The sequence below is a fragment of the Papio anubis genome, chromosome 12, assembly GCF_008728515.1.
Source record: "Papio anubis isolate 15944 chromosome 12, Panubis1.0, whole genome shotgun sequence".
NCBI lineage: Eukaryota > Metazoa > Chordata > Mammalia > Primates > Cercopithecidae > Papio > Papio anubis.
The window spans coordinates 95,206,437-95,231,056 of NC_044987.1; the positions used below are offsets into that span (position 1 = coordinate 95,206,437).

The 24,620-nt window shown below is 43.9% G+C and overlaps 1 protein-coding gene and 1 pseudogene across 2 annotated transcripts in view; one reads left to right on the top strand and one right to left on the bottom strand.

The window, feature by feature from the left end:
* Positions 1 to 24,288, top strand: part of TRIM44 (tripartite motif containing 44) — a 190,262-nt gene extending 165,974 nt beyond the window's left edge. The window contains exons 6-7 of one of the 2 annotated variants that reach the window (XR_001894842.2): positions 22,424 to 22,672; positions 23,455 to 24,288. Coding sequence is in view for 1 of the 2 variants with exons in the window: in XM_017948493.3 (XP_017803982.1) it covers positions 22,424 to 22,433 (10 nt within the window). In the remaining variant the exon portion in view is untranslated. Of the gene's footprint in view, positions 1 to 22,423; positions 22,951 to 23,454 lie in introns of those variants that run through there. The other variant, XM_017948493.3, reaches the window with a different exon arrangement.
* LOC101010064 lies at positions 10,898 to 12,929 on the bottom strand (annotated as a pseudogene).
* Positions 24,289 to 24,620: the final 332 nt, after the last annotated feature.

Consider the following 24,620-nt stretch of genomic DNA (forward strand, 5'->3'; position numbering starts at 1 on the left):
TTACAAATAGTTGATAAGAGAAAATTCTTCTCTGTAGAAAAATTCTACCTAACAAATGCAGAAGGAATGATAGACTTGGAAAATCAGCATTTTGCAAACCTGAATGAGATAATGGACCAGGCAATGATCATCAATAAAAACTAACCCCATTAGATAAAAGTTTAATGGAGAACTTGATAATGGCAAGAGGAAGCTAACATTTCTGAACCCACAGATCATTCTCAACATTGCAGAAAGTGGGAGAAGCAGATAGTCTGTTTCTGCAAAGTGATCCAAGAGAAGACACCGCCCATGAATCTAATCAAGCCAAAATCTAACTGTCAGTTTGCAGGAAATTCAGGAGACAGAGGAACAAGTTCAACAACAACTCAGTGATGCCAACAGCCAAATCCAGAATGTGAGAAATTCTTCAGAGGGACAAATGCCTCCGTTTTGTCAACACATGAATGTGATGCATGAACTTTGTTTAGCTCCTGATTATAACAGACCAACTGTTAAAAGATATTTTTGAAGCAATGGGGACATTTGAGAATAGACTAGTATGAGACGTTTTTAGGGAATTTCTGTTAATTTTATTGGGTATTGGCGTTATTGTCATTTTTAACAGTTCTTATTTATTATAGATGCACATTAAACTATTTTTGGGGTGAAACAATATGGTTTCTGGGATTTGCCTTAAAATACTCCAGAAAAAAAAATCAGAGAGCGATGAAACAAGAATGGAAAAATATTGGTAATTGTTGGAGTCGGGTGATGGGTACCCTTCTCCCTACTTTCTCGTGTATGCCCTAGTTCTTCCACTTTTACCCCCGGGTCCATTCTCTGCCCGTCTGTGTCTTGCTCTGAGGCCTGGGAAGCCACCTTTATTGATGGAAACACCCAGACAACTTTGTTGGCTGGTTTCTGGTGAGTTGAGCTAATAGTGGTCACCAGAAGTAGATCAGGAGTGGGAGAAGGAACAGTCAGGGAATTATCTTCCACGTGCCCTCTCTGCCTTCCTGTGGTCTGATAGTAGCTTTGTTCCACTATAGCAGTTATATTAGTTTACTGGGGCTGCCATAACAAAGTAGCACAGTGTGGCTTAAACAACGTAAATTTATTTCTCACAATTCTGGAGACTAGAAATCCAAGATACAGGCATGAGCAGGGTTGGTATCTTCTAAGGCCTCTCTCATTGATTTGCACATGCCATCTTCTCTCTGCATTTTCACATGGTCCTCCCTTTGTGCATGTCTGTGCCCTAATCTCTTCTTATTAGGACACTAGTGGTTCATGCCTATAACCCCAGTACTTTGAGAGGCTTAGGCAGACGGATTGCTTGAGCCCAGGGGTTCGAGACATCCCTGGGCAACATGGTGAAACCCCATCTCTACCAAAAAAATAAACAAATAAACAAAATTAGCCAGGCATGGTGGCACACACCTGCAGTCCCAGCTACCCAGGAGGCTGAGGTGGGAGGATTTTTCTTTTTCTTTTTTTTTTTTTTTTTTGAGATGGAGTCTCACACTGTCACCCAGGCTGGAGTGCAGTGGCCCGATCTCGGCTCACTGCAAGCTCCGCCTCCTGGGTTCGCGCCATTCTCCTGCCTCAGCCTCCCAAGTAGCTGGGACTACAGGTGCCCGCCACCGCACCTGGCTAATTTTTTGTATTTTTAGTAGAGACGGGGTTTCACCGTGGTCTCGATCTGCTGACCTTGAGATCCGCCCGCCTGGGCCTCCCAAAGTGCTGGAATTACAGGCGCCCGGCCAATGGGAGGATTTGTTGAGCCTGGGAGGTCATGGCTGTAGTGAGCTGAGATCGCGCCACTGCACTCCAGCCTGGGCAACAGACCAAGACCTTGTCTCAAAAAAACAAAAACAAGAAAAATAAAAAAGCTGGACACCAGTAATATTTGATTAGGGCTCACCTTAATGGCTTCATTGTAATTTAATTACTTCTTTAAAGACCCAATCTTCAATTACAGTCACATTCTGAGGTACTGGCATTAGGACTTCAATGTATGGATTTTGGGGGTTACACTGGCCATAACAGCAGTGATCAGCAAACTTTTTCTGGCAAAGCGTAAGACAGCAAATATTTTCGGCTTTGTGGGTAACACAGTCTGTGCTCAGATCTGCCGTTGTAGCACAAAGCAGCTATAGATAATATGTAAACGAATGGATATAGCTGTCTTCCAGTAAAACTTGATCTATAAAACAGGGGGCAGACCCCTGGGCCGTAGTTCACCAGCCCCTGCTTCTGGTGATTAGGCCTTTTTCCATGTGTTCATTTCTCCCCGGTCTCTGCCCCTTCAGCAGAGGTGGTGATAGCTTCCCACTATTGCTAATCCTTGGATGTCACACTTTCCCTTTTTGGTTCCGTTAACCCTGATGATGCCTTCTTTGGTCCCTTCATTCAGTTCTCCTTGGGTAAATGCCTTTTGAGTGTTTCCTCTCTTTCTGGTTTGGACACTGTCTGATATTTTATATTCGAAATTCTAAGCTTGAAATTGCCCATAAAAGAATCATAATGAGGCCAGGCACGGTGGCTAATACCTGTAATCCCAGCACTTTGGGAGGCCGAGGCGGGCAGATCACTTGAAGCCAGGAGTTCGAGACCAGCCTGGCCAACATGGCAAAACCCCATCTCTACTAAAAATACAAAAAATTATCCGGGTGTGGTGGCTATGCCTGTAATCCCAGCTACTCAGGAGGCTGAGGCATGAGAATTGCTTGAACCCAGGAGACAGAGGTTGCAGTGAGCCAAGATCGTACCACTGTACTCCAGCCTGGGCAACAGAGTAAGACCTTGTCTGTCTCAAATAATAATGATAATTAAAGGAAAGGACTGATTTAGAAGATAAACTTGATATGAGCTGCCTCTTGTCCCTGGAGAGTGCCCCAGCCAGGGACTAAGATGGAGAAGACAACAGGTGCTCACAGGTGAGAACCAAGAGGGAGCTTGGGTAGGGAACATGTCCAGGACCTGATCTAGCCAAGAGAGGGACCAGACCACATGGGACGCCAGTCACAGGCTTCAGTGGCCCCCACCTGGGGGCCGGCTTGGACCACTCCACCTCAGCAGGCCCAGGGCAAGGAGCAGCCCAGACCAGCGACTCTACAGCTAGCCAGCAAGGATCCGAAGGCCACCACCTCCCTCTGCCACCACACATGCAGGCCACAGTCCTTCTCCACACACCCGGGCACCATCTCATGGAGGGGCAGGAGGGAAAATATGAGGGACTGGGATTTTATTTTTTGTTTTACTTAAAGAGGCTAACCATGACTTCTAAAAACCTGTATCGAATTAGGTTTACAGGATTGGACTAAAAGTGTTTAATCCAGCAGCCAGGTCCTGTGCGGAAACTCAAAGTAATTATAAACAAATAAAGGAATGACATTCTCTCTGCACCCCCAAGAGAAGTGTGGGGAATTTTGAGAGTGCCTATACCGGTGTTAGCCTGGCAGCCCCACACTAGCTAGAAAAAGGAGGCCGAGCTTCAAGGGCTGAAACAGGCTCTCGAGGATTTTAGACGCAAACATGTTCTCGGGTAAAGTCCTGGGAACCACAAAAGCTAAGGCAAGCTTCATCAAAAGATAAAGAGATGTTTCTGCCACCCACCCAACCTCAGAGTCAGTCCTCAGTTCTCACCCACAACACTCACAAGCCAGAGGGCCTGGGAACCTTGCTCAATCCCATTTCACTCCTTCTCTGCTGGCTGCTGGAGTCCCCAGGAAATGAAGCCAGGAGGCTGCCAGCCGGCCTCAGCACTCCTCCTTCCTCTTTCTTTGCTCTCCTCCTGTGCTGCTCAGGAAATTGCACACATATCCCCTGCCTTTGGTGCTGGCCAGCAGCACAGATGTCTGCCCCATTCACCTGCCACCTGAGGCCACCGGGTAGGAAATGAGGAGGGCGAGCTCATGGGAAGGGAAAGCAAACTCAGGGTGACAGCAGAGCCACAGGGCACAGGGATGGGGAGAACCCATTTATTTAGATGAGATTGTGGGCCCCCACCTTATTTAGGGATCCCAATCCTAGATATGCTAATAAATTGGTATCAAAAATGCCTTCATTCATCCAGAACAATCTGGAGGGGAAAGTACTCTGCTGGCTGGATAGTAAGAAGGATGCAGAAGAAATTGTTAAAAGTAACAGACATTGTTTCAATCATTCATTCAACCGGCCGTTATCAAGTGCCTGATTTGAGCCGGTGGGTATTTTAGGCATTGGGGATAGGGTGATGAATAAGACAACAGTGTGGGAGGAAGGCAAGAAACTAATACACACGGCATGTATGTATACACATGCACATGCAAGTACTGTATACCTGTGTGCATGTCTACATACAAAATACATGTCTGTTATACATAGATATGTGTACATACAACACATATGTAGCACGAAGCAGGGATGAGTAATATGAAGAAAAGCGAAGCCAGGTTGGGGGAGAGAGGGTCAGGGAGGTCCCCTGAGGAGGCCCCTCCAAGGCAGAAGGGCCAGCACGTTTGGAAAAGGCCTTTCTGTTCTCCAAGGGCTCTCCTTAGGCCTTACCAGATCCTCTCCCTCAGGCCTCACATCAGTCCTATTGTCAAGTCAGGGAAACTCAGGACTAGAAAGATTAGTCAGGATTTGAATCTTTATCTCTGAGCTGCCCTTCCCCCCCCTCCGCCTCCCAAGGTGGAGTCTCCCTCTATTGCCCAGGCTGGAGTGCAGTGGCATAGTCTCAGCTCACTGCAACCTCTGCCTCCTTGGTTCAAGTGATTCTCCTGCCTTCCTGAGTAGCTGGGACTACAAGCGCGTGCCACCACGTCTGGCCAGTTTTTTGTTTTTGTTTTTGTTTTTTTTTTGTATTTTTAGTAGAAACGGGGTTTCACCACATTGGCCAGGCTGGTCTCGAACTCCTAACCTCATGATCTACCCGCCTCAGCCTCCCAAAGTGCTGGGATTACAGGCGTGAGCCACCACACCCAGCTGCCCTGACTCTGAAATACTATGAAGGCTGACCACCGTGGCTCACGCCTGTAATCCCAACACTTTGGGAGGTGGAAGTGTGTGGATCATCTGAGGTCAGGAGTTCAAGACCAGCCTAGTCAACAGGGTAAAACCCCATCTCTCCTAAAAATACAAAAATTAGCTGGGCATGGTGGTGGGCATGTGTAATCCCGGCTACTCAGGAGGCTGAGGCAGGAGAATCCCTTGAACCCAGGAGGTGGAGGTTGCAGTGAGTCAAGATCACGCCACTTGCACTCCAGCCTGGGTGACAGAGCGAGACTTCATCTTAAAAACAAACAAACAAAAAAACTATGAAGCCCCAAGTCTTCCAGAAACTCCCATCTCATCAGAAAGGCCCCAAACAAGGAAGCAATGAAATGAGGGGGTTGTGGGCACAGCCAGGAGAGATTCCCTGGGTTCCTGGGTCAGCTAGTGGGAGGCAGTAACAGAAGTAGAGGCCGGAGTGTGAGGACGGAGCAGCCAGGGTATTCATCCCCTTGCCCCCTCTGTCTTCTGCCTTGGTAGTAGCTCGTTCTGCTGTAGCAGCAGTCAGGACGCTTTTTCTGTCAAGGGCCAGATGGTAAATATTTCAGGCTTTGCAGACCATATGGTCTCTGTTACCACTACTCCATCCTAACTATCCCACTCACTGGGGCTTTGGGGAAATTATTTCACCCTCCCACCATGCCTCTACTTCCTCAGTTATAAAATGGGAATTGAAAGAATTCCTACTTCGGGGATTATGGAAAGTGTTACATGAAATAACATCTGTAAAACGCTTGGCACAAAATAAGCATCAAGAGCTGCCACTGCTGTTGTACAGCGGGCCTTCTGCTTCGCTGGGTTCCACATCCACCAATCACAGATGGAAGATATACAAAGCACCAAATAACAACAATGCAACAAAAATAGTCCAAATAAAAAACAATATAGTATAACAACGATTTATGTAGCGTTTACATTGTATGAGGTATCATAAATAATCTAGAGATGATTGAAGGTATACAAAAGGATGTGCCTAGGTCATATGCAAATACTACACCATTTTATATAAGGGACTTGAGAATTCTTGGATTTTTTTTATCTGCGGGGAGGCCTAGAACCAATCCCCTGTGAATACTGAGGGACGACTGTATTTACCTCTCCCCTTGCAAATCAGCAGGTGATTAAGGACTGGCGGGTCACCTGTTCTACCCTCACACCTGATCCCAGCTGTAAAGACCTCTCTCTCTCTGGCCTATCAGGAGAGGCCCAACCGCAGATTGACTGAGCTCAGACAGAAGCAGCCCCTTGGAGGTGAAGTCAGGCCCTTGCACCAACATTACCTTAATTTATCTTGCTGAATTTCTCACAGCAATTCTGTCCATTTGATAGAAAGGAAGACTGAGGGTATGGATGATAAGAACTGCTCAATTTATGACACCATCCTGTTCTGATGCACCATTTCCTCACGATGGGGAGGTATTCAGCTGAAAAAGTAGCAGACCAGATGAATGGTCTAGAGGTGAGAGGAAAGGTATCCACTGCTTCTTTTTCATTCCTTCCCCAGACAGCCTTCAAACTGTCCCCAAGGCGCCACAGGCTCATGCTTCTCTCTCATGTTCCTTCCCACCAGCGTCTATGCAGACCTCCCCGTGGCTCCATCAAAATCCATCAAGACCTACCCTCCCTGTGTTCCCTACTCTCTGGGCCTCCTAATCTCACAAATACATTTGAATAATAATAAAAGCTGATTTGACAGTGGGATGAGCTCCCAGAGAGCATATACATTTTAGCAAAGTTTTAATTCCTTGAGGGGGGACTAGTCATGGTGGTGTTGTCAGGCACCTTGGCAGACCCTTTGAAGATATTTTCATTTGGTTGGGAAAGGAGATATGGAAGCTTTGTTCCATTTGACAGATGAAAAAATTGAAGCTCAAAGCATGTATATCTAGTAATGCCCTCCTACTTAGATCATGCTAGGATATCTGCCATGGAAATCAGAACTATAAATGCTATCACATAGATCAGGAATTTAGCACAGTAAGTATTAGTTATCTGACCTTCTCCCTTTCCAATCCTCTAACCTCAGGCTGGAGGAGATATTTAGGTAAAGCATTTAGGTAAAGTAAGGAAGGACAATGGAAGCCGGATATTAAGGAGGAAGAGTTCCAACTCGATATAGAGAAGGAGAAAGTGAAAAGGGGTTATTTACAGAGACACATTGCACATTCACCCAATCACAATTTAAAATTTGCCAAACCTAACCCATTTTCCATAAATCCATTTACTGACATCTAGAAACCCCACTGAGAAATCTATTTCTGATCTCCTTTTGAAGAGTTATTTAATTCCCAGGGAGCCTGGCCCAGTGGCAAGATATTTCCAAGAAAAGGGAGGAGAATCTAATTCTCTATTTGGTTTAATTTTGTTCTGGAACACTTATGAAGGCTCAAATCCAAGGGGAGAAAAAATACACTCCTACTTCAGGCCGCACAGCAAGGACACAAAGAGAAAGCAAAAAATTCCCTGTAAAGAGAGGTAGGCACAACGTCACTCGTATTTGCACTACTTTACAAACATAATTTGCCTGAATTTGGAGGGAAACAGGACTTCTAAGACCAAGGGCAGGTGGAGAAAATGGAACAAAATGAATATTTCCATCTTGTAAAGGTTTCAGAGGGAGTGTACTTTAACAGTAGAAGAGGAATGGATGGATGGACGGACGGACGGATGGACAGATGGATGGATGGATGGATGGATGGATGGATAGATGGATGGATGGACGAAACGATATGTGGGTAGAAAGATTAGTGGGGTGGATGTATGGCTGTGTATGTTTATGGGTAGATAGATAGGATGGATGGATGGATGGATGGATAGATGGATGGATGGATGGATAGATGTGTATATAAGTGTAGGTGGGGGGTGTATGGTTGGAAAGTGGGTAGATGGAGAGATGGATGAATGGATAGGTGCATGGATAGATTAGTGGGTGGATGTATGGTTGTGTATCTGGATGGAAGGAGTGTGCATGGATGAATGGACAAATGGATGGATATGTATATGGGTAGGTGAATGGATGGTTGGATGGGTGGGTAGGTGATGAATGGGAAGGTAGGAGAACCAGGTGGCTAGCTAAATCCTGCTTATGCTTGAATTTTGTTTGGCCTGCATGATGTTTTGAAAACATTTGAATTAGTTGCTTTCATTTAAAGCAGAGAAAATTTTACCTAAAACCTTGATTTCTGGCTTCTCTCGAAAAATTAAGGGAGCTGGCAAAACTGAGACCACATTTCTTCATGGCAACAATTAACTAGAGCTGAGTAATGACTGTCCCTTCAAACAGGACACACATGCTTCAGTCCCCCAGAGTCCCTGTGGATGCACATTGGCTCTAACACCTGTCAACTTCACTCTGTCACAGTATCTGCCTGCCCAGGAGGCATTCGTTCAGGCAATAAAGGACCTAGTAAACATAGGCCCCATCCTAGTCCATTCAGGTTGCTGTAACAAAATACCTTACACTAGGTAATTTGTGAATAATAGAAATGTATTGCTCACAGTTCTGGAGGCTGGGAAGTCCATGAACCAGGCACTAGCAGATCTGGTGTCTGGTGAAGGCTTATAGATACTTCATAGATGATGCCTCTTGCTGCATCCTCACATGGTAGAAGGGACCTGGGAACTCCCTTCAACCTCTTTACCTAAGTGACTAATCTTATTCATGAAGGCTCTGTCTTCATGACTTAATCATCTCTTAAAGCCTGCATCTCCTAATACTATCACATTGGTAATTAAGCTTCAACATATAAATTCTGGGGGAACATATTCAGACCATAGCAGACCTTTCCGTAAGCAGACACATAGCAAGATGGAGGTTCCATGAATTACACAAGACCTCAATTCTTGCCCCTCCATATACCTCCAGAATGGAGATCTAACCTCTTAGCAAAACACTTAAAGCCCTTCCAAATCCAAGTTCCCACATGCCTGCTAAACTCTACATTCTATGCCACTGCAAACTCAAATATCTAAACTGGCTTTCCTGTTAGGCAGGACATGAACCAGCAGTTCTTTGCCTTTGTTTGTGTTATTTCTTCTTCCAGAAATGGACCCTCTCACCGCTTTTGATCTGTCTGGTTAACTCTTCATCTTTCAGCCTTAGCTCAAGTATCACCTTCTTGCTGAAGTCTTCTCTGACCACTCTCTCCAGACAGAATGAAATACTCCCTTCTCTCTGTCCCTACAACTTGGACAATTATATGAACACAGCCCCCCGTGACTGTCTCTCCCAAGAACCACAGCACCTTGCCTGATCCCCGGGGCTCAGTACTGTTCCTGGTTGGTTTTCAGACACATTTGTTGTTGCATGAGTCATTAGCTGTGCTGTAACCATCTAGCCATTGAGACATCAAGGAAATGCTTTACTGCTATGGTCAGTCAGGTTCTGCACCGCACCACTGAAGGAAGCACCATAGACATAGATCAAAATAGGAATGGAGCCCGCCAGATTGTACAGTACACCAGCAGGATAGGTGGAGGACCTGCCCATGGCCCATCCTGGCCTTGGATGATGTGGTCCTTCCTCATAATCATATCCAGTTACAGTTGCCTGCTACTGAGTGTCACCCAGTCCAGAGGCCCTCACTGAGTGAAAGGGACATCTATTATTCTACAATTAATCTATTCAGTACAGAGCCTCATCTTCTTCCTTATAATCTTTCTCTCCCTCTGTCTTTTGATGCTAGGCCTTAGTTCCTGACAGCCCCTATGAAGGTATCTATAAGTTCTTTTCAATTCTGATTCCAGGGGTGGAACTTACCAAACTATTTTCCATGCCACATATCCCTCCTGCCTTCCTTCTCACCTGCTCCTGAAGGTGGAAACCATGCCCCTCCCATCCTCGGCTCATTCCTTCTTTCTAGGAGTTGGACCAACAGTTGGTGAGCTGCACCAATCAGGTTGTCCAGGTTAAAGGACCTCCTCTTCACTACTCTTTGCAAAAGATCCTGTGTTTATTTTTTGTTTTGTTTGTTTTGTTTTGTTTTCTCTGAAGCCTGTATTATTTGAAGTATTTCCTCATACTCTACCCCCAAGCCAGGTAAGATTATCCTGGCAGCCAATCTGTTATTGACCTAGAGTCCTCTGGGTCACCTGACCTTTCCTGGCTGTCTTCAGGTGAGGACAGTGATTGCTCTGCACTCGTTCATCTCCACCCCACCCCACCTCCGTTTCTTGAATTGTCATATGATCTACAGCCTAAGAATATGCCCAAGGGTGCCAGGGAAGTGGGCCTAACCTACCTTCCAAAGGTTCCCCATGCTGCCCTGAGTGAAGCCCTTGTGAATCAGAGGGGCAGGGGGCTTGGAGCTTAGAAAAGGATTAGACAATATGAGGAAGTCCAGTTTTCCAGTGGAGATGGGCTGCTTTGTAAGTGCTGATACTTACAAAATAAGTTTGCAACTCTCCGTGGAGTTTGCCATTTTTTCCAACATGGGGAGGATCTGTGTCTGTACTTCCTTTCCCATCGTGCCTAGAACAGGGTGGATTACTATATGTCGACGGCTGATGCGTAGGTCTCATATGGCCATCACTGCTCTTAACCTCTCCCTCTGGTAGCAGTAACTACTGGAATGAGTTACTCCTCCATTTCATTTGATTCATGGGGGCTGCCTGCCTGGCCACTGGTCTTGACATGTGACCTAAGCCAGATAATCAAATAACCCATCCCCCTGGCCATAGTAACTTGCCAAGAGAAGGATGGCATGTGACCCACACTGACCAATTAGGGGTTTTCCCGGGATTTTATATATGGACTCCAGGAAAGAGAAACTCTTTTCTTCCACTGGAATTTCCCACTAGGGTGATGTAAGCCTACAGCTTACATAGTTTGGGACCAGGCCTCCCTCCCACTCTTCTTCTTTTGCCTCTGAAATGTATGAAGTCATACATTGAGAAGCAGACTTGGAGGTGGGAAGAGAAAACGATGGCAAAAAAGAACTGGGGAGAAAAGGAGAGAAAGAACAGTGGAGGGAAGAGAGAGGTCCTCTGGGATCCAGCACATTTTTTAATTTTTTGAGACAGGGTCTCTGTCACCCAGGCTGAAGTGCCATGGGGCAATCTCAGCTCACTGTAGCCTCAACCTCCAAGGCTCAAGCGATCCTCCTACCTCAGCCTCCTGAGTAGCTGGGACTACAGGTTTGTGCCACTGTGCCTGGCTATTTTGTCTTATTTTATTTTATTTATTTATTTATTTTGACCTCTGAACTTTTTTTTCTTTTTGAGACAGAGTCTCGCTCTATCACCCAGCCTGGAGTGCAATGGCATGAATTCGGCTCACTGCAATCTCTGCCTCCCGCGTTCAAGCAATTCTTCTGCCCCAGCCTCCCAAGTAGCTAGGATTACAGGCACCTGCCATCATGCCCAGTTAATTTTCGTGTTTTCATAGAAACGGGGTTTCACCATGTTGGCCAGGCTGCTGACCTGAGGTGATCTGCCCACCTCGGCCTCCCAGAGTGCTGGGATTACAGGTGTGAGCCATTGCACCCAGCCTGACCTCTGAACTTTTTATTGGCCTCCTGCTCCCCAAAGAGTACCCTGCTTCTCCTGGCTTAAGGCTCAGAACTTTGGTGTCATTGGTCTCAGACACCACTTTGCCATCCACTATCCAGTGGGGGGTGGTCTTCCAGATGGTTTGCATGGAGTTGCTGACGTCCAGAGCATCACCAAGATTGAAGCCCTCGCTGCAGTAGGTGGAGATTTCAACCTCCAGCTTGACCTTGATGTTCGACAGGGCCTCGTACTCCTGGGCCTGGCGCTGTCCCTCTGCCCGGGTCTGTGCCAGCTCTGACTTCAGGTGCAGCACGATCCCGTTGAGCTGCTCCATCTGCAGGGTGTAGCAGGCCTCCACCTCCCTCAGGCTGTTCTCCAATCTGGCCTTCAGATTTCTCATTGAATCCAGGTCGATCTCCAAGGACTGGACCGTACGTCTCAGCTCCGTGAGTGTCATCTCAGCAGCTCCAACCTCGGTGGACTGTGTGGTGACCACTGTGGTGCTCTCCTCAATCTGCTGAGAGTACTACTTGTCTAGCTCCCGTAGGTTCTTCCGAGCCAGCTCATCATATTGGGCCACAATGTCTGCCATGATCTTGGCAAGGTCCTGAGATTTGGGGGCTTCTACCTCCACAGTCAACCCAGAGCTGGCAATCTGGGCTTGCAGGCCTTTTACTTCCTCTTCATGGTTCTTCTTCATGAAAAGCAGCTCCTCCTTGAGAGCCTCAATCTGCCTCCACTTGCGGCTGAGTGACATTGGTGTCATCAATGACTTTGTGGAGTTTATGGATGTCACTCTCCACAGACTGGCGCATGGTCAGCTCTGTCTGATACCTGACTGTAAAGTCATCAGCAGTAAGACGGGCATTGTCGATCTGCAGAATGATATGGGCATTGGCCACAGTATTTGCAAAGATCTGAGCCCTTAGGTCCTCGATGATCTTGAAGTAATGGCTCCAGTCTCTGATCTGGGGTTCCTTCTTCTCCAGGTGCTCCCGGATTTTGCTCTCCAGTTTCCGTTCTCAGTCTCCAGGCTCCTCACTGTCCAGGTAGGAGGCCAGGCGGTCGTTCAGGCTTTGCATGGTCTCCTTCTTGTTCTGCATGCCTCCCATTCCTGCCAGACCCTCAACCATCCCCGCAGCCAGGCCCCCGGACCCCATGCCACCCTGGAAGCTGGTGGAGTGGGACACAGAGATCCGGGAACCAGAGCCCCCAGCGCCTGCATAGAGCACCGGCATAGACGCTGGCCACCCTGCTGACTGGCCGGGTGCCATAGCTTGGCACCTGGACAGAGCCCAGGGACTGGCAGTTGGTGGAGAAGGTGGAGCGAGTGGTGAAACTCATCCCATCTGGGGAGGAGAGTGAGAGGACAGGACTCAGACTTTGCCCTTATTTTTTGTAGAGACGGGTTCTCCCTACATTGCCCAGGCTGGTCTTGAACTCCTGGGCTTGAGCGACCCTCCTGCCTCGGCCTCCCAAAGTGCTGAGATTGCAGGTGTGAGTTGCCAAACCCATTCCCAGCACATTCTTGTGGCCAGTTACCTGTTTACCTCTCATCAGCCTTCAGCTGCTCCCTGTCTCTGCCTCTCTTTGTGCCTTTAGTTTTAACTCATGCCACCAAGCACATAAGTCCCCACATTTTGGGGTCTATGAGGGGATCTGAATGGCTCAGATAGTTACCCTTGTCCCAGTTAGACCCAACTTGTGCCCAGCACCACTTCATGTGTTGGTGATCAATGTATGGATTGGCTGTCCTTAGGTGACAGACCAATTCCCTATGACCAGGGAGATGGGAGTCAAAAGGCACCATCAGTCAGTGTAGGAGAAGAAGCCCCAGAAAAGAAGCTGAGGCACGGCAGCAGCTGGCACTGTGCCCACCCAGATCCACCAGCCATCCAGAATTGGATTCTTTAATATTTAATATTTATTAATAGGTAGAAAATACTGAGTTGACTGTTTGTAACTAACTCACACAGAATCCCAAAAATTAAATAAAAGGGAAGGAGGCATGGGAGGCAAAAAGCAATTTCCTCCAAAAATTCAATTTGTTTTGTTCTCTGTGTCTGATTTCCTTTGGGTTGGCCCTGCTTTCCTTAAGATCTCCAAAACCCCAGACTCGGCTTGCGTCTGGAACCAAGGCAAGACAGGGGCCATTTCTCTAGCCCAGGCCCAGGCCCAGGCCCAGGCCCAAGCCCTGACAATAACAGAGAGGCTGGCTCAACAGTGAGGTCTCCCCAGGATACATTAACCACCGCCTCAGTGTGAAAGATGATCAGCCATGAGCTTAATTCCTCATAAAATATCACTCAGGCCAGAGCAGGTTAGCTAAATATGTGGTCCTAAGAATTAAACAGTTTCCCTTTTAGCTCCAACAAAGAGGGGAAAGGCAGGGCTGCAGGGGTATAATTTTGCAGGAGCCTTCAGGGCTGCTCCTGGGCTGGCTGCTAAGTTGCTTGAGGGCAACATCATTGTAATGATAGGGTTAACGTTTTCTCATCTCCCGCTGGTGCAGCCCTCCCCCTACTAACCATGCACGTTTCTTCAGTGCAAGTGGACATCAGTAGAAATCTAAAGGTTCTCTCCCTCCTTCCCTAGGCACAAAACCTAGCCTCCAATCTCTATAGACTTTAGAGAAAGATGCCAGGAATATAAAGTATGGTGAATGTGCTTTGTCAGAGGTAAGACATCAGTGTATGTATAGCATTGGTTATACACGTTTTAATTTCATCACTAAAGGAAGTATATGATATTCACTACTTTCCCCCGTATGGCCTTTGATCTAGCTATGCTGGTTTCCTCAATATTCTTTGAACACCGCTAGCACCACTCCCGCTCAGGACCTCTGAACTGGCTGTTTCCTCTGCTTGGAATACTTTTCTCCTAGATAACTCTGTGGCATGCTCCCTTAATGTCACCTTTTCCATGAAACTCTCTCTGGTCACTACATCCAAAGTCACTTCAAATTGCTGCTTTTCTTCCTTGCTCTGCTTTTCCCTACTTAGCCTTATTATTTACACTTGATATGTTTTACTGTTTAAATTGTTTGATCTGTTTCCCCTTATATAATGTAAGCTTCACGAAGGCAGGCATTTTTTTTAAGTTCAGGGGTACAAATGCAGGTTTGTTACATAGGTAAACTTATGTCATGGGGACTTGTTGTACAGATTATTTAATCACCCAGGTATTAAGCCTAGTATCCATTAGTTGTTTGTCTTGATCCTCTCCCTCCTCCAACCCTCCGCCCTCTAAAAGGCCCCAGTGTGTGTTGTTACCCCCGTGTGTCCATGTGTTCTTATCATTCAGCTCCTACTTATAAGTGAGAACATGAGGTATTTGGGTTTCTGTTCCTGTATTAGTTAGCTGAAGATAATGGCTTCCAGCTCCACCCATGTCCCTGCAAAGGACATGATCTCATTCTTTTTTACGGCTGCATAGTATTCCATGGTGTGTGTATGTACCACATTTTTGTTATTTTTCTTTATCCAGTCTATCATTGATGGGTATTTAGGTTGATTCCATGTATTCGATACTGTGAATCGTGCTGCATGAACATACGCATGCATGTGTCTCTATAGTAGAATAATTTATATTCCTTTGGGTATATACCCACTAATGGGATTGCTGGGTTGAATGGTAGCTCTGCTTTTAGCTCTTTGAGGAATCGCCACAATGTCTTCCACAATAGCTGAACTAATTTACACTCCCACCAACAGTGTATAAGCGTTCCTTTTTCCCCACAACCTCGCCAGCATGTTATTTTTTTACTTTTTAATAATAGCTATTCTGACTGGTGTGAGGTAGTATGTCATTGTGGTTATAATTTGCATTTCTCTAATGATCATTGATACTGAGCTTTTTTTCACATGCTTGTTGGCCACATGTATGAGGTCAGAGATTTTCATCTATTTCATTTACTGCCTCATCTCCAGCAATTAGAACAGTGCCTGACCTATAATAGATGCTCAATAAACATTTGTTGCATTCGTGAATGTGTCAGAATGAGCCTATATTTGGGGTTAGATATGGGTTCAGATGTGTCCACAGCCAATTATGAACAGTGAGACCTGGGTACATGACTTCACCTCTCAGAGTCTCAATTTTCTTATCTGAAAGTTGGATATGACATCTATTTCATAAGGTCCTGGGAAATGTCAACAAGGTAATGCATATAAAGGGTTGAACACATTGTCTGGCTAGGAAATAAGTAACTGACAAGTTGTATTACTATTGCAAGAAGAGTAAGTGGTTGCTACTTCCGAGGTGCTTGAGAACATTTCAACAGAAACACAAAGAAAAATAAAAAGCATCCCAAAGGATTATAAATCATGCTGCTATAAAGACACATGCACACGTATGCTTATTGTGGCACCATTCACAATAGCAAAGACTTGAACAACCCAAATGTCCATCAATGATATACTGGATTAAGAAAATGTGGCACATATACACCATGGAATACTATGCAGCCATAAAAAAGGATGAGTCCATGTCCTTTGTAGGGACATGGGTGAAGCTGGAAACCGTCATTCTCAGCAAACTTTCACAAGGACAGAAAACCAAACACCGCATGTTCTCACTCATAGGTGGGAACTGAACAATGAGAACACTTGGACACAGGATGGGGAACATCACACACCAGGGCCTGTCATGGGGTTGGGGGAGGAGGGAAGGATAGCATTAGGAGATATACCTAATGTAAATGACGAGTTAATGGGTGCAGCACACCAACATGGCACATGTATACATATGTAACAAAGCTGCACGTTGTGCACATGTACCCTAGAACTTAAAGTATTTAAAGAAAAAAAAAAAGCATCTAAATCTGCTTGGATTGGGAACAGGGCAAATGAATCTCGTGCACAAGGAGAACTTGATATGTAAACATCTGTATGTGTGTGTGTTTGCTTGTGCACATGTTCAGGTACCTCCCGTTCATATAGAAGGCAGACTTTCATGGGTTTTCATTCCCATGGCAGTGTTTCCAAGTTTCATATTTGTATTTCTGCACATACACAAGCGTTGTGAACACGACACACTTGCACAAGCATGCACATGCATGAATACACATGCACACACACGTGTGCACACATGTTCCTCCACCCCAACCCCTAACCCAAGGGGTGAGGCTCTCTGGTAGGGCAGCTACTTCACTATTCCTGGCTTGCAGGATTTATGTCCTTATAGCCATGTTGCACTGAAGTTCCTTGCTAGACACTGCACCTGCTCCAAGCATGGCTCTCTGTTCCTCTTCCCCAACCCTCTTGCTAGCTCAGACTGTACTTTCTAACTCCCTTCTTGAAAGGACACCTCCCTTCCTTCAAGACTCAGAAACCTCTAGTGGTCTGACTGCAAAGGAGAGTGAGGACACTAGATAAACAAACACCAGTCCTGGCCCCAGGTGTCACTGAGAGAAGCCACAACACTGAGCCAGAGTTTAAAATGGCAATGGCTTTCTGGAGGACTTTCCTATGTGGCAAGGCACGCTGAGGTCTAGACTGGGGGCAGCTTTCAGGGTAGAACCAGCACCTGCTGGAAACAGTTCGTGTCATTATACAGCCCCTAGCCCCTCCATCCTACCCCATCTGCCGTCTCTGCCATAGTGAAAGTAGAGTCCTGGTAAAAGCACTAACTTTAGAATCAGGTGGTTTGGGGATTAGAATCTCAGCTCCAATACTTGATAGCTGTGAGAAGTTCAACCAGTTTCTTATTCTCTCTGACCCATGATTTCATCATCTGTTGAATGATCTGAACTCCTTAGAATTACTGGAAGGATTTAAATCAGAGTCACCATGTATTGCTGCTCAGGTTGTGCACTGCACAGTTCCAGGGAGCCATCATTGATATGGGCTATAAAATAAATGACAGCCCTTGGATTGTGCAGGACATAACCCATACCAACTTACGTGATAATACATGTATGAAATAACATGTTAAAAGCACCTGGTCCAAGGCCTGGCACCTAGTAGGTGCTAAATAAATGGTGGCCAAAAAATAGGTTTATTAATCATGCCTTTAATTCACAGAAAGGCACCCATTGGCCGGGTGCCATGGCTCATGCACGTGATCCCAGCACTCTGGGAGGCTGAGGCAGACAGACAACTTGAGGCCAGGAGTTTGAGACCAGCCTGGCAAAATCCCATCTCTTTAAAAAAAAAAAAAAAAACCAGCTAGGCTTGGTGGCACACACCTGTAACCCCAGCTACCTGAGAGGCCTGAGGCATGAGACTCGCTTGAACCCAGGCGAGATTGCAACCCCAGATTGCAATCTCGGCTCACTGCAAGCTCCACTGCACTCCAGCTTGGGCAACAAAGCGACACTCTGTCTCAAAAAAAAAGAAAAAAAAGAAAGGCACCCATATAGCCTTCATTGCCTGCTGACATAATGGCTGAGGGTAGGAAGTTTTAGCCATGGTAATATACAAGGCAACTTCAGTGGTGATGGGATATGATGTCCTCGGGACATCCATTTTTATTGTTCTTTAGATTCCAGAGTTTAAGAGTTTGCTCATGGCTTTTGCTCACTGGAAATTTTCTTGGTGAACAATCAGATATCTTGCAGTACTAGGATGTGTGTGCTCTTGGAATCATTTGGTCTTAATGAAGTGGGATTTGCTTTAAGTGGAGTATAATTGCCCTCCCCCATTAAAATATTTTCTCTTAAATCAAAACATTATGTATGATGTCCTTTTAAACATAGCTGACCTTTAAAAAGGAGAATCTAGATGCTCAGACCTCCAACCTCAATCCTTATGGTCTGGTAACTACCCCTTCTATACCCAGACAGAGATAGGAACTTTACTTTCTGGTGAGGTCAACTCGTAGACGTGGCGTATACCTGAGAGAGGTAGAAGAGGCCTTCTACACACAGGATTTACATTGTGAAAAGTTGGACTGTCAAATATGGTGCCCCTACCTGCATGCCATAAAGCTACAGCCAAACCTAAACCACCCCACCCCAGGTAGCAGGCTGGAGGGTTCTAATCAGCCCAGATAATTGGCTTAAAAATATGAACAACAAGGATTTCCAAGTGAAATAGCCAGGTCCCACTCAGTCAGCCTATAGTGAAGTTCACCAGCTGCTAAGCCACACTAACAAGCAAAGAACCTCCAATCGGCAGTTCAGAGCCTCTCTCCTAGAGGTTCATCAGATACTGAGGGACTGATTTTGACATGGAAGATAGAGACTAAAAATAACAATCATAAAGAGCACAAGAAAGAGAGAAAGAGATGAGAAAAGAAAGGAAGAAAGGAGGGAGGGAGGGAAGAAGGAAGTAACTGACACAATTAATACAAAGCAGAGGCAAAATAATACTGACCAACATAGTGAAACCCTGTCTGTACTAAAAATACAAAAATTAGCCATGTGTGGTGGCACACACCTATAGTCCCAGCTATTCAGGAGGCTGAGGCAGAAGAATTGCTTGAACCTGGGAGGTGGAGGTTGTAGTGGGCCAAGATCACCCCAGTGCACTTCAGCGTGGGCAACAGAGTGAGACTTCATCTCAAAAAAAAATGAAAAAAAAAAAATATATATATATATATCTACACACATATATATGGGCCGGGTGCGGTGGCTAACACCTGTAATCCCAGCACTTTGGGGGGCCAAGGCGGGTAGATCATGAGGTCAGGAGATCAAGACCATCCTTGCTAAAATGGTGAAACCCCGTCTCTACTAAAAATACAAAAAGTTAGCTGGGTGTGGTGGTTGGCACCTGTAGTCCCAGATACTCAGGAGGCTGAGGCAGGAGAATGGCATGAACCCAGGAGGCGGACCTTGCAGTGAGCCGAGATCACGCCACTGCACTCCAGCCTGGGCAAAAGTGCGAGGCTCTGTCTCAAAAAAAAAATATACATATATATATGATTAGTAGTCATGATGAGAGAAGATATTGCAACTATAAAATAAGAATGAAGTTCATAAAAAGAGAAGAACAAGAACGAACTCATAGAAATGAAAAATGTGAGAGCCGAAATAAAAATGCAACAGATGGATGAGAAGATACAGTTGAGGACATTCCCCAGAAACTCTAACATTACAACAGAAATGGAAAATGAGAGAAAGTGAGATCTGTCTGGAGATCCAAAGTCTAAATAACCAAGAGAGACAATGGAGGAGGGGAAACATCAAAGAAAGAAATAGAAGAACTTTAATGAATGGAGGAATCTAAGTTTCTAGATTAAGGAGGACTTCAAAGAGCCTAGCATAATGTAGGAATTCTCAAATCAAAGTCTGTCATTCCAAAACTTTAGGTCACCAGAAATGAATAAAAGCTCTTACGGAAAAATAGACATCAAAATGTCATCAAACTAGAAAATGATAGAACAGTGTTTTTAAAATTCAGAAGGAAAGTTATTTCTAACTTTGAATTCTTTAGCCTGCCAAACTATCAGTCAGAAGCGAATATAGAATAGAGACATTTTTAGAAAATGCAGGGTCTTAAAAAAATTACCTCCCATATACCTTTCTTAAAAAGTTACTGAAGGATATGCTCCATCAAAATGAAGGAGTCAACTGAAGAAAAGGAATGGGATCAACAGGGAATCCAGTACAGGTGAGAAGAGACCAGGAATTTTCAGGAGGATGGAAAAGAAAAGGCCAAGAAAACAGCTGTACAGCAATTCAAAAGGAAAACTAATCCAGAGTAGAGCAGGAGAAGAGAGATATCTAGAAAGTGTCTCTGGGGATAAAAAATAAAAGTGGTAGATTATCTGACATGTTTTGTTACGTAGAGAGGCATTCTATAGCTGTACAAATATTTCACCAGAAATTTGACAAACACCAAACATTTTTAAAAAATACAATTAAATATAAGAAAAATAAAACATTCTGTAATTACCTCATATAAGGACTCTTAAATTTTCCTCTCCATAATATATCTTGAAAAATTATTCCACTTTTCAGACAACTATTATTTGTCTTTTATTTTTGTTTTGGGGATAACAAATTTTAACCCAGAAGCACACTAAATATATGTGCTGCAAGACATGATAATTTGACATTACAATTTCAGGCAATGACATACCTACTAACTGATTCAACATTTCCATTCATAGACTAGCATACTGGGCAAATTTGAGTTACTTGCCACGTATAGATGAGCCCCAAGTGCTTTGTTACACAAGGAGTGCCAAATAAGAAAGACCTTCTACAACACTTTAGTCTTTTGGGTGTGCATACTGTTTCCACGTTTTGAGGTACTCTCATATTTAGCTTTTATTTAGCCCTACAGGTGTAGTTCCATATTGTTTTTAAGTGCAGATTGAGCAAATGATAACTATGACCCCCAAAAGTTGATAAATACAATGGTGCAACAAGAATATACCTTCCAGAGAATGACTCCCTCTTCTATCACACACTCAAGTCTACTCCTCCTCCTTTGGTGAATAAAGTCGTCTTTATTATAACAACTCATTGTGCATTATTTATTTAAGCTTGTTTTTATTGTTCATTTGATATTTTTTCCTATCTGTGAAAGTTGAGCATCTTGGGCTGGGATGCATTAATACTTTCTCCTGTTAATATTAATGAGTTTTTTTTTTCTTCCATTTAACAGGTCTTCACTTAGTGGCAGGGTTTTCAGGGTCAAATTAAAGTCCTTAAAAGAAATAGGTGTCAGGAAAGGAAATGTAATTACATGACCTGGATCAGCAGTAAATAACACATGGTCCAAGTCATAAAAACAACAAACACAAATTGAATAAAAATAAGAATTGGGCCAGGCATGGTATAAGTGACTTAAGCCAAGTTGGGAAGATGAACAAAGAATTGTGTTCAAAGGGTGCTGTAACATAATTGTCTTCGTACTCCTTATTAGAAAGTCAATATGTAAAATATAAATTTGAAGTATCAAGAATAGCAATATAAACTTGTTATTTAGAAAAATGGAAATAAATACTTAAAAAAACATCTAAAGCATTGAACGTGCTTGCCTCTGGAAATGAGAACTAGGGTGAAGAGAGACACAGGATACTGCTTTTCATTATGTTTTATAGGACTGTTTGACTTTCTAAAGTAATAACTAATAAAAATTAAAATTACATTTAAAAAGGCAATAAATATTCATTGGAGAAAACTTGGAAAATACAAAAATGGAAAGAGAATAAAATAAGTCATTCATAACATATCTACTCAGAAAAGCTGCTGATGAAACAATTGTAGGCTAGTTTCGAGTTTTTCTACTATATATACGTACATCCACGTTTTTAAAATAAAAGTGAGATCGTATTATAAATATTGTTTTGCAACCTGCATTTTTTTCCTTAAGGTAATTGTGGCAAATTTTCCTATATTAATATTCATCTACTACATCATTTTAAGGGCTGTATATTCCCCATTATACAAATATACTATATTTAATTCAACCCAATATTTACTATTAATTATTCAACCAGCATAATTATTCCAGCAAACAAATGCAACTTTTGATTCTTTTGAAAAGATAGTAGAAAGGAATTTTCTCTATCCTTTGTTCAATCGTTGTCAATAATTTCTATTTTGCTTTACTAGCAAGGCTGAGATATTTGACTTGCTCTGAGATTTTTCCCTGACAATTCACAGTCTTTTAAAAATTCTTTCTCCCTTTAAAATTGTAAAAGGAATGTGTATGTGGCAAATAGATGTTCTTGCCTGATAGTGACCATTTTCTCATCGTTAGGGAATAGCACCTCGGTTTTTCTTCCTAGAATCCCTCCTCCCTCTCAGGCAATGGCTCAGCCTATCTGGTTTGGATGAAACTGAACCTACCTCTGGTCCAGGGTGACCATATGATCTCACCTGGTCCCTCAGCCTAATTCATCTTTCCAGGCTCCATAAATGGTACAGGGATGGATGTATGGCCAGAAAGGATGCAACAGAGTCAACACCACAGCTTTCGGTGGAAACTTTAGGGAAAAAGATTTCTCTTTCTTTTCACAGGGATGGCTGAGCTGATAAAAGTTTAAGTCTGGGGTGACTGGTGACCATTTGCTACTACAAAGGGAAAGCCTGCCTGAGGATTCAGCCAAAGAGGAAGAAAGATGACCAAGAGATTTAAAAAGGCAGAATAATGACAACACCTTTTGAGCACCTGGATCCAGCACTGCCCAATGCTCCCAGCCAGTTACAGGAATAATACATTTCCTTTTTTCCTTAATCTCTTTTGAGTTGGGGTGCTGTCATCTGCAAGTGAGTATATATGTTAATAATATATACTCAAAGTCAAATAACTCAAACAGTATTGGTAAAAAGTGAAAACTAAAACTTCCTCTTTTCTTCCCCAGATTCTCAGTCCAAACACCCCACAGACAATCACTTCTCAGTTTCTTAACTATGTGCCAAAATGTGTCTGTGCATTTACAAATATACCAATTTCCAATTTTTGAAATATACAAACACGATTATACTATCTATACTATCTTGTAGCTTGTGTTTTTACTTTACCATGAGGAAAGAAGATACCTTGCCTTGTACAAATCTAGATGTTTACTTCATTTTTTCCTAAGATATTTTTTTCTTGAGATGAAGTCACACTCTGTTGTGGGCTGGAGTGCAGTGGCATGATCTCAGCTCACTGCAACCTCTGCCTCCTGGGTTCAAGTGATTCTCCTACCTCAGCCTCCCAAGTGGCTGGGATTTCAGGCACACGCCACCATGCCTAGCTTTTTTTTTTTTTTTTCTTTAAGTAGAGACGGGATTTTACCACATTAAGCAGGCTGGTCTTGAACTCCCAACCTCAAGTGATCTGCCCACCTTGGCCTCCCAAACAGCTGGGATTACAGGTGTGAGTCACTGCACCCGGCCATTTTTTCTAAGACATTTACTTGCATGTTTTCATTTCGCAAAGGTGTGTGTTATATGGACATCCCATATTCTAACCAGTCCTGTACTGATGACCATTTAGGTTTACCCAGTTTTTCATCATTAAAAACAGGCTGTGATGGGCATCATTCTTTTATCCTTTTGTGCAGCATATCCACAAAGCCAAAGAAGTTGATGCTTCTGGCGCCTCATTGTCCAGGCCCCTTCCAGGGAGCTGCCATTTCATTTACTGTCACAGGATTCAGGTAAGTGAATGCCAGCTGCACAACGTAAGAGTGACGTCCAGTAATAGTACTACTGTCCCGTGCCAACTCACAGGGGTCAAGACCCAAAGTTACAGGACCCTGGGCCATGTCTCAGTAAAAACATGCCCGAGGACAACAGGTACAGAATTTTACAGAAGTGGAAGAGACCTGGTTTGAAATGTACAGAACCAGAAGCTAGTCTGGGGAAAGTTCCAATGGTCAGAGGTATGAAAAGGATTTTGATTCTCACAAAAGTCTACCGGAAACATAATATTTCAGCATGTACAACAAAAAATGTACCATATGGTTTTTTTTTTTTTTGACTAGAACCCGGGAGAATAAAATGTATCAAGATTCTGTCTTTGTAGGGCCAAATCTGCAGTAATACCAGAAGCAGTAAGTATATGTCTGTATGAAGTGGCTTGTTTTCTCATCATGACTATCAATAATAAAGAACAAATTTCCATTTGCTGTGCCATAGGAAAGACTGAACGATCTTCCTACTCTCTTTATGAAAAGTGATATTTCAAAATTGTTGTCATGTGAATCAGAAGCAATCAGAGTACACAGCCAAAAAATGTAGGAAAGAAGGCATTGTAAAAGCACATGAAGCAGTAAATTAATAAGAACATTGTTATTTTTCTGAATCTTGTGATGATGGTATTTGGTTGGTTTTTAAAATGTGTGACTTTTGCAGTTTATTTTCTCTTTGCAAATAAATATTCATTGTGTGCCTAACTTGTATGTGTAATTTTGTGTTTTTTTAAGAGGCTCTCTAAAATTGTCTGAAACACAGGCTCTGCAAAACTTGCTTCTGCACCTGTGTAGAGGATGAACACATGATCTGCAGCCAGACCTCCCAGCTTCAGATCTCAGTGGGGCCATCTGCCAGCTTTATAATGCTGGGTGGTTTACTTTACCTTTCTATGCCTCAGTTTTCTCATCTATGAAATGGGGATAATAACTTCAAAGGGTTTTTTGTAGGATTAAATGAGTTAATACATATAAAGAACCCAGAAGCTGGCTATCATTAATCATCAATAACAACTGTTTGTTTCTTTCTTTTTTTT